The 17,725-nt window shown below is 35.8% G+C and overlaps 1 protein-coding gene across 3 annotated transcripts in view; it reads left to right on the top strand.

Moving 5' to 3' along the window:
- Fut8 (fucosyltransferase 8) overlaps positions 1 to 17,725 on the top strand; it is a 236,883-nt gene that overhangs the window by 132,145 nt on the left and 87,013 nt on the right. For all 3 annotated transcript variants that reach the window (XM_057782923.1, XM_057782921.1, XM_057782922.1), the window contains 2 exons: positions 13,645 to 13,760; positions 13,871 to 14,033. In XM_057782923.1, the coding sequence (XP_057638906.1) occupies positions 13,645 to 13,760; positions 13,871 to 14,033 (279 nt within the window). The remainder of the gene's footprint in view (positions 1 to 13,644; positions 13,761 to 13,870; positions 14,034 to 17,725) is intronic.

Genomic DNA, 17,725 nt, shown 5'->3' with positions numbered 1-17,725 from the left:
TGTAACATGTCTAAACGTGACCAAACTATAGAATAAAGAGGAGATATTTCACTAACTTGAATATTGTTGCTGATTCTGTGCAGTGACTCTAAGGGACATTTGAAGAAACAAATGTGACTATTTCCTGGAAGAAAAAGTAGCTTCCAGACAGGCTTTCCATGGAAGATCTAAAGAGAGCTATAGGTCAGGGTAAAGAAAAGCATCAGTTTTAAGGTGGTCAATAAGAATGTTTTAAATCAGTGGAAAAAAAAACACGGGTTCATTATCCTATTTTTACATTTAACTTTTGAGGAAATTGTTTCTTAATATATTATTAGGCAAAGTTTTTGTAGGGTTTTTGTTTGTTTGGGTTTCTTTGGATCTCACATATCTTTAAAATAATCCTGGCTGATACATAGATTATGAACACCCAAAAGTTTATTTATGAAATTAACATCAAAATTGTTATCAGATTTTAAAGCAAATAGTTGTATTTATGCAAATTATTATAAAATGAATATTATTTAAGGAACATGTCATGACTCTTACATTTTTAAAAAAAGTGAGGCCAAAATTATGACTTCGGGCAAATATTTATTTTGTAACCAGGTCAATAACCATAGTTTTGTGAGTCTTTATTTACTGATCTTTTACTTGCCTATACAAGTAGTAATTAATAGAACTCAGTATGTTCCTAGGGCATAAGTATCTGTACCCTTTCAAACTACTATCTCTTTGCTTTGTTCCTCTTTCATCACACAACAAACTCTTCACCGTCTTTTAGCCTCATTTGTGGCCGGCCTTCCAGAGAACCTGTGTGTCAGTCGTATTACATATTTCTTTGTGGTATAGTCTAATAAGCTCTCATACCAAAACATAATTGTTAATAATTTATAATATGTAAATTCCTTGAAGATAGTGGTTGTTCCTGTTTGATGTTTATTTCATTAAGTACACAACCCATAACACAACTAAAATTTTTTTAAAAAATGAATGAATTGTAATTCTTGTCATATAGAAATATGAATTTTATTCACTTTCCATTCTCTGTGTTCTTAGGCCTGTTTCACCTTTCATTCTTTTGTATCGTCTTTCCCTTTTTCCCTTTTCTTCTTCTTCTTCTTCTTCTTCTTCTTCTTCTTCTTCTTCTTCTTCTTCTTCTTCTTCTTCTTCTTCTTCTTCCTCTTCCTCTTCCTCTTCCTCCTCCTCCTCCTCCTCCTCCCCCTCCCCCTCTCCCTCCTCCTCCTCCTTCTGTGTTACACTTAAGGCAGGCATTGTCTGAAGTGTTTGTAGGGAAACACTGTTATAAATCCATTGGTGAGTGCTATTTCTTTGTATAGATGGTTTGATTTCTGATGAAATGGCATTTAGAAAAATCCTGAGTTTTCACTAGAAACTTCTTCCTTATAAACTTATTAATAACATATTTGCTTAAATGTATGTAAAAGAAATACAGATTTATAAATTTGAACAGAACACTTCCAATTCTGCAAAAAATACCACAGCACTTCCCAGACCTTTGGTTTGAAAATTCCTTCGTTGCCAGCCACGTATCTTGTCTGAAATGACATAAAGTGATTCACTTCACCCACTCATTATGAATCTCTGTCTTGGTTTTTTCCCTTACATTTATAATAATTATTAATTTTTATCATAATAAGAGATTCTGGTTTTTAAAAAGATGATGCATGGACAAGGTCAAATATATTACAAAATAAATCTTTTAAAAAGACATATGGTTAAACAGCAAGTGAGGAAAGTATCCACTGTCCACTTGTAGCCTTCAGAAATGTAGGCATGTGCTTACACACCTAAAATATGAAAAATGTTTACTTAAATTAAGACTTTGGATTGGAAATGTCTTTGCAAAGAGTGTACATTTAGCTCCAACATATCCAGTTCATTTGTAACACAGGATAAAAACAAAGCCACAGAAAATGGGAGGAGTTTAAATTTTTGCTGAAGTTGAAACATATTGACAACCTACAAAATTGTTTTTGTATGTGCATCGAAAGGATGAGGGCCAATGGGGAAACCCCTTCTTTCTCTCCTCCAAAGTTTATCTAACTTTGGGGAATGTTAATAATAGACACACAGTTCCTTTACTAGACAGCAGCAGATGAGAACTACAGTGTCATTTGTGTGCTTCCTAAATGTGGAATGGTGCTGGGAATGTACCAGGCCGTGTGGAGAACCAGTCCTTTTGTAAAGCACCAACTCATTAAAAGCCCGATACTTTGTGAATTTTTAAAAATTTCCAGTTAAAATTAAAATGGTCTAAATAGGACCTAATATTTCAGTTCAAAATGCTACTAAAGCCGTTTTTGTCATCTCCTGGTGTTAGAAGTAGATTTCAGAAAAAGACAAGATCTCCTGAGTAAATTGGGAGCACGGGGATCTTAGGAGAGGGTTGAAGGGGAGGGGAGAGGTATGGAGGGGACCAGAGAAAAATGTAGAGCTCAACAAAAATCAATTTAAAAAAATGAAGTAGATTTCAGACTTTGGGTTGTTATGTGCCTGAGGGCAAAAGATAGTGATGTACTCTTAACTTTTGTCATTGTATCTGCCTGGACAAAAATTTCCATGAAAAGAAGAGGTGCCATGATTGCTGTATTTGGAGGAAATTTACATTTTTGTCATCTCATCATAGGGGAAAACCAAAAAATCTTTCTATGTTAACTCAGGAAAATGTTATGTCCTTCAGTTTAGGTTCTAACAATAGTTTTGTTTGAAGCACACATAAAATCTATGCAGCAGTAATGGAAAGCACTTTGTAAATGAAGCCTAGAAACTTTTGCACAAGGTGTCAACTATTTTCCCATTAGAATGGTTGTATGAATAGTTAAATGAATATAAAGCTATTTAATTGTTTTTCCGTTTTAATTTGAAAAGCTGAAAATTTACCATACCCCTGAACTTGGTATTATTGGTTGCTACCGTTTCCCTTGACCCATCACTCCTCATTTTCAATTAAAGGGAAAAGTTAATATTTAGATTTGCTGATTGGTTGGTTAGTTTTTTGAGACAATATCTCATTGTATAGCTGAGGCTGGTATCAACTTGTAATCCAGTTGCCTCAGCCTTCCAAGTGATGACTCCTTCAGGCTTAGATGGGAGTCTTCCTGTGAGGTTTTAGATGTATCATATATTTTCATTTCAGCTCTCTTGTTCTGAAAATTTGTGCTATCCCTCAGCCAGATAGCAAGAACACACAAGGAAAATTCAGCTTTTTCGGGGGGTGGGGTGGGGTGGGTAAAGATCAACTTTCCAGTTAAAATGCTTACTTCATCGGAGTTTGTATAACTTAATATTGGCAAATTATTATTTAATTTTAATTATTAATATTGCTTCATACTGTTGGATGAGAGGAGATTAAGCTATTTAGGGTTAATTAGTGCAGTTAAGATTGTAATGTGGCAAAAGAAGATGCTGAAGAGTCTTTATCTTGGTCTTGATCACTGAGGTAGTGCAGCTTGGAGCTAGAATGCTGTATGAAGCAGGCCTCATGTTTAATATCTTAGCAGGGAAGTCGCTCTTCTCCTAAAGCTTTATAGTACTTATAATCCTAGAGAAATGTGTGCATTAAAGAAGGCTTTATGTATGCCTGTGTGTCTTTTATAGTCCAGCAGCCTCAAGTTTTACATAGATTAGCAGTTCAGGCAAATCACAGATTATTTGTAACAATTCTTTGCATGAGTTGGCTCTAACTACAAAGGTATAAACTGTATGGCACGGTAACTGATTGCTTCTACTTCTCTGGGAAGGCTCTGCCTGTTGTCTATTAAAGAATTAGTTACAGAGACTCTCTGGTAATTTTATTTTTGCATCCACCCCCACCCCCACCTTCTCTACCTTCCTCCCTCCATGTCTCTTTCCCTCCCTACTTTTCTTCCTCCCTCTCTCTGTCTGTATCTCTGTTTGCCAGTTTTATTTTTAAACTAGTACAAATCCCTTTAGATGTCTATCAGTATTTCTCTGTCTGTCTGTCTGTCTGTCCCTCTACCTCTGAGGGCTTTCACTTGGGTTTGAAAGCTGTAGTTGGTCCTTTGCTGGAAAGTAATTCAGGAAAACATTTCTGCATGGCTGTGAAGTAACTTCTGGATTACAAAATGATGCAAAGTCCATTTTATTTTTAATTTAAGTAAGCAATGGCACTTTTGAGGGAATTTTCTGTGGGAATAAATATGTAACTTATGAGGTTTTCTTTCATTATCAAGGGCATTTTGAAACTTCAACTTTAGATTGAAGGCAAAAATAAATAAGTGGTTCTAGCAAAGGTTCTAATAGTGTACCTGTGTTTGAGGATTGCCATTTTTTTCTGGTTCTGTCTGGTACTTATACAGAAACTCCTTTCATTTTGGAATAGAACAGTTTATGCTCTAGAATATAACCTCAAGTTTTGAGGCATATTCAACTACCTTTTTTACTTAAAGTAACTGCTATAGGGAAACATTTAGGAGATCTCTGGGTTAGATGGTACAGTAAAAGCCCTGTTGCTGTGACTTGGTGAAAGAAGACAGGGCAGTACATAATAGTCTCTCTTCCTGCAGGTAGCTGTAACTGTAAGACACTGTTATAAGGAAGCAGGCAAGAGCGGTCAGTAAGCCAGTGCCCGGCTGTTTCATGTGGTTGCCCTTTTATTGATGCTGTAGGAACTAGTTAGCCAAATGCCTGAGGGCTAGACATCCTTGGTCACTGAGACTCAGGGATTCAAGATCCAGAAGCAAAGATTCAGTCCCAGTATACAGAAGGTCAGTGGGAAATAACATAGTATCTTTGATATTTTTAGGAATCTGTTAATTCTTTGAATTGAGTAGAGAGGGAAGCTTCTAAAATCCCTGTTTTCTTTTTGCATGTCAGAACTAATACAGAAACTATGCTGTGGATTTGCCTAATATCCAAGGAAGTTACTGAATCCTCTTGTTTAGATAGTTGTTAACTAACATTGCTATGGTAGCATAATAGAAGCCAAATACATAAATTCCAATTACAAAATATCAAATATGCAGTCTTTAATGACTTAAGAGGTTCGCTTTCATTAAATAATTTAAAGTTCTTGTCTGTTGAATTTTTCAAGCAGAGTCTTATCTAAAGATTTACTGTTGTAGGTAGATTTTCCTTATTTTAAAACTAGTAATACTGACTATCTCATGAAAGGAAGCTATTATATTCTTTATAGCCTCCAAAAAGTTTTGCGAAAGGCCATAAAGATATTCCACAGGATTTTATGTCATTTTACACAAGAATACAATAAAAATATTAGCAATATTTGTTGAGCTACTTTTGGAACGCCTTTAGTTTGCAAAATCCTTGGTTGTTGTGTGTTTGTTATGTTCATAGTTTTATAGATAAGGAAACAGAGCTAATAACTTACCCAGTGCTGTGTAACTAATAAATGTTAAAGCTCCTATCGAGAGATCTCTTTCTCCACCACTGGACTTTAATCTCTTGTACTGCTCTAAACACCATAGGTAGCCAGCCGTTAAAACAAAACACTTGTTTTCAGTGATCTTCCCAGTTACTGTAATGGCTTTATCTGCCTTATCCAGGTATGTTGGGATGATGCACATCTCAGAGTGGTCAGGCCAATAACAATGAGAGAGAAGTATAGTTTGGAGGCCTGGGTCTTCTTAGCACCTATCAAAGCACCAAGGATAATTGGCTTTAGCAGAACTGACCAATATGGATGACTAAATCAGGCAAATGTTTTGAGTCAGGGATTTATAACTCATGCTGTCTCACTTGTATTTGCTCTTTATGTGTTTTATATCTTCTAACAAGGAAGACGGTTAAGACGTTATTTCTAGCTGTAGCTATGCCTCTTACTAGCTTTGGAGCTGAAAATAAATCTGCTTAACCTAAACCTCAGTTTTCTTACTCTATATTTTATTGTTCAATATTATTGTTATTTTAGATGAAATAATGTGTTTGTATGCATACATACATATATGAAACACTAAATTTAGTGTTTTGAGTATGGTAGGAGTACCATAGATTATAATAACTATTATTACAATTTATTTTCATCACTGCCATTAGAGCAAAACAAAAGGGTAAATTAAGAAAATGTTTCAAATGTTTGCTTTGTAAGCTTAAGCAGTTTGTTGTGATAAGTATTCAGTCTTTCTTACCTTCCCCAGCCTCCTTTATTTCTCTAATTCAACTTTTCATTGTTGATTGTAGAAAAAAAATGTTTTGTTTCCACAAACAAATATTTTATTTAGAAGTTATGTAAAATTTAATAAATATCTCAGTGGTTTGGAAGGAGAATTTTAAAATAATCTTTTGAACATAAAACGTGTTTTGCCTGAGCCTAGTTTCCAGCCCGAGAAGATTCAATCATCAGTGTTAAAGGAGTAGAAAGAAAGAATGTGTTAGAACATGGTGTCCATTTGTGTCCTTAAGACCATGGAGAAGGTGAGGAGAGAGGAAGGTACACACACTCACTGAGAATCGCGTGTTCCCCAACTTTCTTATCCCCATTTGCACTCTTCATCATGGCTCAGCTCTTCATCTTTATCTTAAAGCACGTCTGAAAAATCGCTGATGTTTTTGAAGGAAGCAGAAGTTCCTTTTTAAGAATGTGTTTCTTGATTTGGTTATGGATATTTTTGAAGATATTCTAAATGCTTACTCATACTGTGAGCCTGTGTCATGTAGAGGAGTTACAACTTGTGCTTCAGGAAGCCTGTATTTGGAAGTACAGGAATTATTTTGGGCTACACATCCAAAGATACTCTGTCTTTCAAGATTTCCAAGTCTTCTTTCAACATTCTGATCTCAGTGTTCTGCTTCACTCATTGTTTATCTTGTTACTGTGGTCTTCCTTACCTTGGCAAATTTAAAAGGTTTGGAATGGTGTGAAATGGCTAACGGTCATTGTGTTTCTCAAGAAATCCTTCTATTGCAGTCATTATCTGTTCGAGTTTTCTGCTAATAGTTTATCTGGCTGCTTACTACTTAAGTTCTAACAAGAATTCAGAATGGACTTTCAAATCCAAGGCTGCCTTTAGAGTACATGATGAGAACAAGGCATTATTGTCAAAGGTTGTGATGCACTAAAACCTATAGATTTTAAAAGAAGGGCAATTTAATAGCAGAAACAGCATTGAATACTTCTTTAACCAAGTCAGCCTAGAATAGTTGTCTGGATTCCTCACAATGACCTGTGTTCTGGGCTTCCCCCAACCCCCAAAGGTTTCATTTCTTAATGAAAAGCCTGAGCTTTTAAACTGTATATCATTTGGAGTTGTAAAGTAGTTACTGGATTTCTGAATACTCATGTCAAAGCGGTTGTTACCTCAGTGGTGTTTGGATGCTCACACGCCAGAGCTTCTTACTTTTCACTGCTTTCACCACCCTTCTCTTCCTTCATGCTAGCTCTGGTAAATAGCCAGATATTTGTTACTATATTTATTCAAAGAATATTTGTGAAGAAACTGTTACACATCATGCATCAAATAATATCTAAGCTGGTAGGTGGTGTAGAATAATGCCCTGACAGGTATTGGTATAGCCAGGAGGAAAGACAAATAGCATTACATTTGTGGAGACGAGTTCAGTGATTGTCAGTAGGATGTGAGATTAGGAAGTTTCCACGTCTTATAACTATTAAAATATGGAGAACATTTGTAGAACTAGTAAGACACCTTGGTGATTGCATTTTCTGAGAGTTCATGAAAATTGAGTAATTAGTTGTATTAATCTTATATATCTTTTTACAAATAACTGACAGCTGGAGGTGTAGCTCAGTAGACTACTTGACTAAATTATGCAGAGTGGTGGGTTTGCTCTCTAACACCACAAAAATTAACAAAACAACCATGCCAATGTAATCTGATTTTAGTTAAATTCTGACGAAGAATTTGTAAAAATTAGCAGTTTGCTAACATAAGCAAATAAATGAGCAATTTCATTCCTGTGGAAAATATAGAGACGAAACCCCAATTTATTTGCTTATTACATAGATTTGTAAGTTTTCTCCAAGATTTCTTCATTTAACTCCTTTGAGTTGACAATGGATTGCTATTTACATTATTCGGTTTGGGGCTGCTAGATGATAAGAGAATGCTTTGACTCATACTTGGAACAATAAATATGGACAGATTTTTCTGGAAATTGAAATGAGCTCCATCTAATGTTTGTGTCATAGTATCTTATAGCTAAATCCAGATTCAGGTCTTCCCATGGGACCCCATGCTATGAAATATACCTACTCTTGCTTTGAATCTGAAAACTATATGGAATTTTGGGTATTATAAATGAAAAAATTTTAACTTTTGCACATTAGATGAACTGTATAAATATAGTTATAAGAAAATAACTTATTTGAATAAAATGATATTTTTTCTCAATAGGGTACTGATAACTTTGTGTAGTATATGTGAGTGTGTGATATGTGTGTGTGAGTGCATTTGGAGATCAAAGGACAACTTTCTGGAGCTTTTCTTTTTTCTTTCACCTCTTTTGAGGCAGCATCTTTTCTGCTTCTGCTTTCACTGGGCCACGCTCTGTGCTAGCTGGCTCACAACATCCAGGCCACTTTCTGGTCTTTGAACCTCCAAGGTTCTTCTGCTCCTTACTGCAGGAGCACTGGGACTACAGAGGCAAGCCACTATGCTTGGTTTCTTTTTGTGAGTCTAGGAATCTGACTCAGTTTGTCAGACTTGAGTGACAATTGCTTTTTCCAGCTGAACCTTCTCATGAGCCCTCTACCTTTTTTTTATTATTTATTTATTATTTATTTATTTATTTGACGCAGCTCACTGAACCTGGAGCTTGACTGGCCATCTAGCCTGTCTCCCTTTCCTGGTGCTGATGATAGAGGCCTGCTGCTGCCACACCCTCTTTTTAAGTGGGTGGTGAGGATCCAAACTCAGGAACCTCATTCTTATGCAGCAAACATTTAACCCACTGAGCCATCTCCAATCCCTTCTTTTGATTTTTCTGGCACACTGGCTCTCTTAGATTTATTGCTTTTCCCTATTGCTGTTTTACCATTTCCGTGTTGTCGAATTCTTGTCTGATTTTTTTAATTCTCTTCACTAATTAAGATTTCATTTGCCCTATTTTTATTAGTTTCTTAAGCTATGAGGACTAGTAAATGATCTTCAGTAAGTCCCATTCTGGCGCAGCCATATCAGATGGGAACAACAAAAGTCATAAAGCCAGCACAGCCGCTTGACTGTGACCCAGCAATGTTGAGCCACATGATGGCTGCATGCCACTTTTGGCTTTGATCTCCACATGTTGCAAGCATAGGGGGCTTTGAGTATTTGTACAATTTGGGGATATTGGGTTGATGGGAAATTTCTTATGAATCATTTATGCTTTCTCCCCGGAGTGCTACTTCTAATCTTTCCTAGGAAAGTCCTGAGCATAGTACCCCTCCCACTTTTAGGGGAGATACCCTCATCTACTTGAAGGTTTTCTTGGAGGTTGTGATACATATAAAGAAACCAGGGGTCTGGACTGGAGAGATGGCCCAGTGGTTAAGAGCACTGGCTGTTCTTTCTGGGGCCCTCAGTTCTATTCCCAGAAACCACATGGTGGCTCACAACCATCTGTAATGAGTTCTCGTGACCTCTTCTGGCCTGCAGGCATACATACAGGCAAAACATTGTATAGATAATAAATAAATCAATCTAAAAATAAAAAAAAGTAAGCCAGGGATCTCTTTCTAAAGGCTATTCTTGAAACATCTGTCCTTGTACTTACTCAGGAACAAGATAATCAAAACAAAGTAAATTTTAAAAGGTCAACAAGATTTGGCTAGAGAAGTTGGCAGCAGATCAGATTACAGGCCTCTTCTTACTATACACTCAGGCGATTGCATGGCATATATAGCAACAAAGTTAGATTAGCTGGAGTTAACCTCTGCCTTACACAGAAACTTGATGGGCAAAAAAAGTGATGTAAAAAATAGTAAAAGAATGAGGTATCAGGAACTCACTCTGTAGACCAGGCTGGCCTCAATTATGTTTTTTTATTTCTAGCATTTCCATCTCTGTAAATTCAACTATGGTCTTTACTATATTTTTAAATATAATTTTTATATTTTCTCATGTGTGTACTTTGTCTTCTTGTATGTCTGTGCTCTGGTGCCCTGAGAGGTTAGAAGAGGGTGTTAGATTTTCTGGATCGGGTGCTATGCACTGTTGTGAGCTTCCAGGTGACTGTTAGGAATTAAACCCGTGTCCTCTGCAATAGCAGTAATGTTCTTAACTATGAACCATTGTTCTGGTCCTTATATTGTCCCTTTTGTATCTCTTTTATTGGCTCTCTTTATCTTGGTTGCATGTGTGCGTGTGTGTTTCAGTTATAGGGCTCAAATCTAAGCCTCACAGATGCCACTGATATACACTTCTAGCCTCAAGTCCTTATCTTTTGAACTGTAAAATAGCCATACTAACTGTGTTTTGTATGTTTAGTGTGTTTTATTAATTGATTTTTCTCATATTCTGATTACAGATTGTCGTACATGTTTTTTTTTCAGTCTCCCTTCCCCTTTTTGTAGTACTGGGGACTGAACTGAGTACCTTGCATGTACTAGCCAAGTTTACCATTGAAATAGACACAGCCATCTTTTTATTTTTTATTATTTTTTTATTTTTTGAGACAGTTACTTTGAGTAGACCAGGCTGTCCTTTAATTTGGAGCTCTCTTGTCTCAACCCTCCTCATAGTTGGGAAAACAGGCTCAGGCCATTAGGATTGAGTCAAGTATTCTTAAGCTTTCTCCTGAAGTTTAGTTACTTGAAAATAGTTGAATCCTTCTGATCTTGCTTATATAAAATGACTGTGTTTAGTCTTGACTACTTTCCCCACTGCTGATTCCAAATCCTTCTGAGCTTTATCCCCAGTGCTCCATGCATCCCTGTATTAAAGGCCAGGTACTTGCACTAATCTTTTTGGAGAGTTCCTTCCCCAATCTTGAGTAATTTCCTTATTCAGCACATTTTTTTCTGTTTTTGGTATTATGCTAATTCTCAAGTATTGCTTCTGGAGATCTCTGGGATTCAGTGTTCAGTTCTCCTTTAATTCTCTTTATTATTTGAACTCCGGGTACCTTAGTTTTGTACTCTAGTCCCTTAGGGGCTATATTAGGGTCCACCAGCATGTCCCTTCTATGCGTTTTGTTGTGGAAGTTCTGCTGAGGTTTAAGTTGGAGCAGTTGCAGGGCTCATCATGGTTTTTTCCTCTGGAAACCAGTGAATTTTGTTGCCCAATATACTTATGTGTGTGTGGATATATATTCATACATTATTATATATGTGGTTTGGGTTTTGATTAATTTCAGACATGATAATAAATCTATTTTCTTTTAATGTTACCATGGTAGGAAGTAGAAGTCCTGTGTTTCTTTTTTATATTAAATGTGATAGGAGAACATTCTATTCTCAAGATTAAAGAAAAGAGACTATTCATATGGATAGACATTTATAGATGGTGTTTTAGAGGAACAGTCCTTGTGCTCTCATTTTTTATTCTTTTCTTTATATACAGTGTATTCACAGTTGAATTATATAATTATATATAATAATGTGATGTAAATCACTACTTCCAATCTATTTTATTGTTATTAGATTGGATTTAGTACTTGATGAAAATCTGCTGAAAAGAGTGCATGTTATATTTTTTAAATGTCTATTTTGTTCCTGGTATTATTTCAGCAGTATAGGAAGAAACAAAATAAGGAGAGCCCAGAGATAATCTTTCTGTTGTTTGAATATTTCTGTATCTACATTGTATTCTGATCACAAACATCCCTGTCCATGGCACAGTGCCTCCATAATAAATCCCAAGGGGTAGAAGGATTTTTGTTTGTTCTTTTACACGGTTTCTAAGAAATTAACCATCTAATTTTGAAAGAGATTAAGGGTCAGATTTTAAAAATTATGTATCAGTGCAAAGCTTGTTTATGTATATGCATATTTAAGTGCTTATAAATTAGTCAATTTTACACTTACCTTCATTTTACTATTGTTCACTTTGTGCACATACAAATGAAAGCTTTTTCATTGATGTTCTATATTTTTAGATACATGTATGGAAGATGGTTATTTTAATTCTTCTGTTTGTTGCATACAGTTTCGTGCACAGTTCTAGTTACTTTATTAGATATCTATACTTTAGTATAGATAAAACAGTAACTTCAGCACTAAACACATATTTTGAAGTACTGTAGGTAATTAATAGTTAATTTGACCTCATCAGTTCTGCGAAATGTTTAAAAAGCTGTAAAATACCTGTTTCATCTCATTTGTATAAAGGATTGTATTACTGTCTCAGTTTAGGTTCCACCACATATAGCTTAGAAATTAAGTTCCTACAAAAGACAGTGATGATAAGAATAGATGTTTCGTTCTTTATAATTAGATTTTGAAATAAGAATCAATCCATTATTTAATATTCACAGTTTTGCAAAAGAATATCTGGTGTTTCCTATGGGTGTGATGATAAACACCAGAAAGTTGCTATCTTTAAACAACAGACATTTTTTTTCCTGTTATCGTTTTAGAAGTCAGAAGCCAGAAATGATTTCCTCTGGGCTGGAACCAGAGTGTTTAAAGGCTGTATTTCACAGGGAAGCTCTAAGAGAAAAACATTTACTTTTCCAGTTTTCAGAGGATGCATTTCTCACTCCTAGGTCTTTCCTGCATCTTAAATGCAAGCAGTCATGTACCCTTTTTTATCTTTAGCAGAGTCTCCCTATGGCTCTCTCTTCTGTGTCTACTCGTGATTACCTTTACCACCCACCTAGATCACCCTGGGCAGTCTCCCAGTCTCAGGATCCTTAATCACATATTCCAGGTTTTCTTTTGCCATATAAAGTAATATTCATAAATTTTAGAAATTAAGATGCAAATATCTCTGGCAGATTACTGTTTAGCCTACCACCACGTTTTATTTATAGATTTAAGCCAAAATGGAGTACGGAGTACTGCTAAAGGTCACATAAAAACAAACATATTAGAAATTAGTCAAATTTGGAAAGAAGTAGAACCGATAGGTCGATAATATAAGTAAAAGATCCTGAAGTTCATGTATTCTTTTTCAACAGTTTATATTACTGAATGATTGTTTGTTTATTTGTTTGTTTGTTTAAGACAGAAATAAAGGAGACAATTTCTGTATTTTTTACTGGATTTCTCTTCTGTCTTGTCTTTCACTTCCCTATAAAACTGTTGCTCGTTATGAATTCACAAGTTGAAACAGTCATATAACCTGACACTGAGATTAATGCAGAATTGCTTTATTTGATATTTAATGTATCTGTAGAGACCTTTTCATTGTTACTCTCCTTAAGTCACTTTACCTCCTCTTATATCTTTGTTAATTTTATCACCACTACAAAATTAATCATTTTGTCACCAAAGGTGACACCTCAAATAAGGAGAAAGATTTTAGGAAACAGCTTTAAAGATTTCTTAGCTCTCAGGAGATCTTATATCTCAACTACATAATTCATTTCTGGTCTTGTTCATTATCATGCAGTCTTTAGGATTAATCCTATACAGTTGAAAAGATTCACTTTGTAACTATTTTTGGTATGCTTAATAATTTGTAGAGATACTAATAAGCATGGTATAGCAAAGTATACATATGTTTTGTGGTGTAATATAAAAGACAAATGTTCACATTTCTTTCTATCTCTGTTCTACAGAATACCAGAAGGCCCTATTGATCAGGGGACAGCTACAGGAAGAATCCGTGTTTTAGAAGAACAGCTTGCTAAGGCCAAAGAAAAGATTGAAAATTATAAGAAACAAGCCAGGAATGGTATGTGATTATGTGCATTCTTTTCCGTTTTAATATAGTGACTTTTGCACAAATATTGAAAATTCCTCTTACCAAATGTTAAAAATATTCTTTCTTTCTATTCTTTGCAGGTCTTGGGAAGGATCATGAAATCTTAAGAAGGAGGATTGAAAATGGAGCTAAAGAGCTCTGGTTTTTTATACAAAGTGAATTGAAGAAATTAAAGAATTTAGAAGGAAATGAACTCCAAAGACATGCAGATGAAATTCTTTTGGATTTAGGACATCACGAAAGGTACTTTGTCCCTAGATACTTCTTTTGAGCTTCCATAAAGATTTTAATTTATGAATGAGGCATTGAGCCTTTGTCACAGTCAGTGGTACTGTGTTTAAGATTTGATATCTAGTGGTGTCAGTTATTGGTACATGAAAGTGTCTCCTGTCAGAGTCCATTGTAACAGTTGGCATTTGAAGCAAAGAGTTGGGCTTACATTACAGTGCACTGGAATTCACACTGAAGCTGCAGATAAACGTTACAAACTTATCTTTGAGGGGTTTTTAATGAAAGGTTAGCAGGTTTGGGTAAAGGAGAGTATCTGCTAATTGTTCTGTTTATTTTCTAGAGAGGTTTGCCTAGTATCTGCCTATCTAAAGTTGTTTCTCCTCTTTACACATTTCTAGTGATAAGCAGTTTATCGTCTATAGGAAAGAAAACATTTTGGTGTTAGTGTCCCTACAGATAAAATGTACATGAGAATCATTCTAAGTAAGGTGAAACATCCTTTGGCTTATTATAGTTAAAAACCTGTGTTCTCAGTAGGATTCTCCTGGGAATTACTGTCTTATTAGTGAATAATGAAAGAAAAATGATTGTGTTAGTACAAGCTACCGCTGTGAAGAGGAAGTGAATTAACCCATGCGAACTAGAGAGTCACACATATTAACGTCATCAACACTATGACAGTGACTTTGAAGTATTGATCTAATGTTTTAAGTAAAATTACATACAGAATCTCAGTGGACTAGAATGACTTTAGGACTGTTGATTTATAGAAATATGATAGTATGTCTTTAAAGGGCTGTTGAATTTTTTTGGCCCCAAAATAGGCAGTCCCCTTGAAATTTTTACGCTAGCTTGCAGTAAGGCCATACTTAGACCATTAGGTCAAATGTTGACTAATTGTATCCTTAATAGGCTTCTACCCTAAAACTGATTCTCTATTCCAAGCTTCTATTAAACAGGCCTTTGTGTTTCTGTAGTTTGTTTATTGTAGCTTTATAGAAAAATGCAGATTAAAACATGATTTGACGTAAGTAGATATGTGGTATAAAACCAAAATTTGAATATTGACTTCTGATGAAATAGTTAGTCGAATGATTTACTTAAATTACTTGACGAGAATTTAATTCTCAGGTCTTTTCTAAATGAAAATAATTTAAAATTATTTTGTAAATATAATTTGTGCATATGTTTTTCTAATTATGTATATAAATTAAAAAATGAATACAATAAACAAGCCCATGATAAATGTCTGTAAATTGCAATTCTATTTTATTGTTAGTTGAACTTTTAAAAAATTATAATAAGTCCCGGCATTGCCATTTAGTGTATATTAAATAATGATATTTCACTGAAAACAAAATGCAAAGTACAAGTACACAAGTCATTTCTTATTGTCTTAAGTAGAAATCATAATGAATCTGGGAGAAAGCACAGAATAGTAATTTAACTACAGGAAGGCAGATTAGAATGTAACAATACAAATAATGAGCAACACATTAGAGAAGTGATCTTAAAATAGTGAATATAGGAAGAATTTGTATCATAGAAAATATCCTCATGCTGACTATTTTTAAATCCTTAAAGTGTAAGAATTGAAGTGGACTTCTGTGTGTCCTCTGCTGGGCTTTGTATATCATATAGAACTTCATCTTTATTTTCCTTAGTGTCTCTCTCTCTGTCTTCCCCCCCACCCCCATGTGTGTGTCTCCCGCCCCCCAACATTGGTAGATTCACAGAATATTAAAGAAAATACCACTAAGAATTTTTATATACACTAAAATCACTGTCCTTTTTAGTGTCTTTTATTTACCTCTTAATTTATAGTATACTTGTTATCTGTTTTATTTTTGAAGGAGTCCAAATTATGGTATGTAAGTTGTCTCTGAACTAACAGATTTGTTTTTTTCTGAAAAATCATTTGAAGTGTTAATGTATCAAAATCTTGCTTAGATTTCTCTGTGAACCTCTCTTTTTTGTTCAATCTACAGTTAAGGGAAAAACTCTAAATGATTTTAAGTGAGGCATATAATTTACTGATAAATGATGGATTTTGGATGTAGCTCAATGATAGAATGCATCAGTAGATGTGGATGGCCTTGGATCCAACTGCCAAAACCCAAATTGTGAATATACAAGTTGTACATTTTTGATGATTTGTTTAAAATGCATACATATTGTGTAATGATTTCCAGAGTTAAATGAGTGAACATATCCTTTACCACACCATTAATGTGTGTGCTGATAATGTGCTGTCTTACAAGTTTCAAACAAACCAATCAAACATTGCTAACCCATGCCAGTACATTAGATGTCCAGAACCTATTTCATTTCATAACCTAATGTTTGCACCAATTGACAACATCTTCGAATTTCATCTACTTTCTAACTCTAGGCACACTATGCTTTTTATGAGGTTGAAGTTTTGTCTGTAAGTAAACACATTACAGTATTTGTTTTTCTCTCACTGGCTTCATTTCACTTAGTATAATATTCAACAGAATTATTCATGATGCTAGAAATGGCATGATTTCTTTTTTTTATTTATTTATTTATTTTTATTCTTTTTTAATTAAAATTTCCAACTGCTCCCCGTTTCCCATTCCCCTCCCCCTCCTCCCACACATTGCCCCCTCCCCGCACTCCCCTCCCCCATCCCCACTCCTCTTCTCCTCCCCCCAGTCCATTCCCCCTCCCTCTCGATACTGAAGAGCAGTCCAAATTCCCTGCCCTACAGGAAGACCAAGGTCCTCCCACTTCCATCCAGGCCCAGGAAGGTGAGCATCCAAACAGGCTAAGCTCCCACAAAGCCAGTTCATGTATTAGGATCGAAACCTAGTGCCATTGTCCTTGGCTTCTCATCAGCCTTCATTGTCCGCCATGTTCAGAGAGTCCAGTTTCAACCCATGCTTATTCAGTCCCAGTCCAGCTGGCCTTGGAGAGCTCCCAATAGATCAGTTCCACTGTCACAGTGGGTGGGTGCACGCCTCATGGTCCTGATTTCCTTGCTCATATTCTCCCTCCTTCTGCTCCTCATTTGGGCCTTAAGAGCTCAGACGGTTGCTCCAAATTGGGTCTCTGTCTCTCTCTCGATCTATCGCCAGATGAAAGTTCCTGTGCCATTCTCCTTGGCCTCTTGTCAGCTCTCATTGTCCGCCACATTCAGAGAGTCCGGGTTTATTTCATGTTTTTTCAGTAGCAGTCCAGCTGGCCTTGGTGAGCTCCCAATAGGTCGGCCCCACTGTCTCAGTGGTTGGGTGCACCCCTCATGGTCCTGACTTCCTTATTCATGTTCTCTCTCCTTCTGCTCCTCATTATAACCTTGGGAGCTCAGTCGGGTGCTCCAGTGTGGGTCTCTGGCTCTATCTCCATCCATCAATTTCATATATAATCTGTATAATATTAAATGATCGTCTCAATCTGATGTAGGTGGGTCTTCTATCTATCTGTTGTTTCATTGGTTAATTAATAAAACTGCTTGGCCTGATAGGTCAGAACATAGGTGGGAAGAGTAGACAGAACAGAATGCTGGGAGAAAGCAACAGATTCAGGCAGATGCAATGAAGCTCCAGCCCAAGATGGACGCAGGCTAGAATCTTCACGGTAAGCCTCGTGGTGCTACACAGATTATTAGATATGGGTTAAAGCAAGATATGAGAGTTAGCCAGTAAGAGGCTAGAGCTAATGGGCCAAGCAGTGTTTAAAAG

Source organism: Chionomys nivalis, chromosome 10 (assembly GCF_950005125.1).
Source record: "Chionomys nivalis chromosome 10, mChiNiv1.1, whole genome shotgun sequence".
Classification (NCBI taxonomy): Eukaryota; Metazoa; Chordata; class Mammalia; order Rodentia; family Cricetidae; genus Chionomys; species Chionomys nivalis.
Note: the sequence above shows the minus strand (reverse complement) of the source record. Positions and strands in the feature narration are given on the sequence as shown.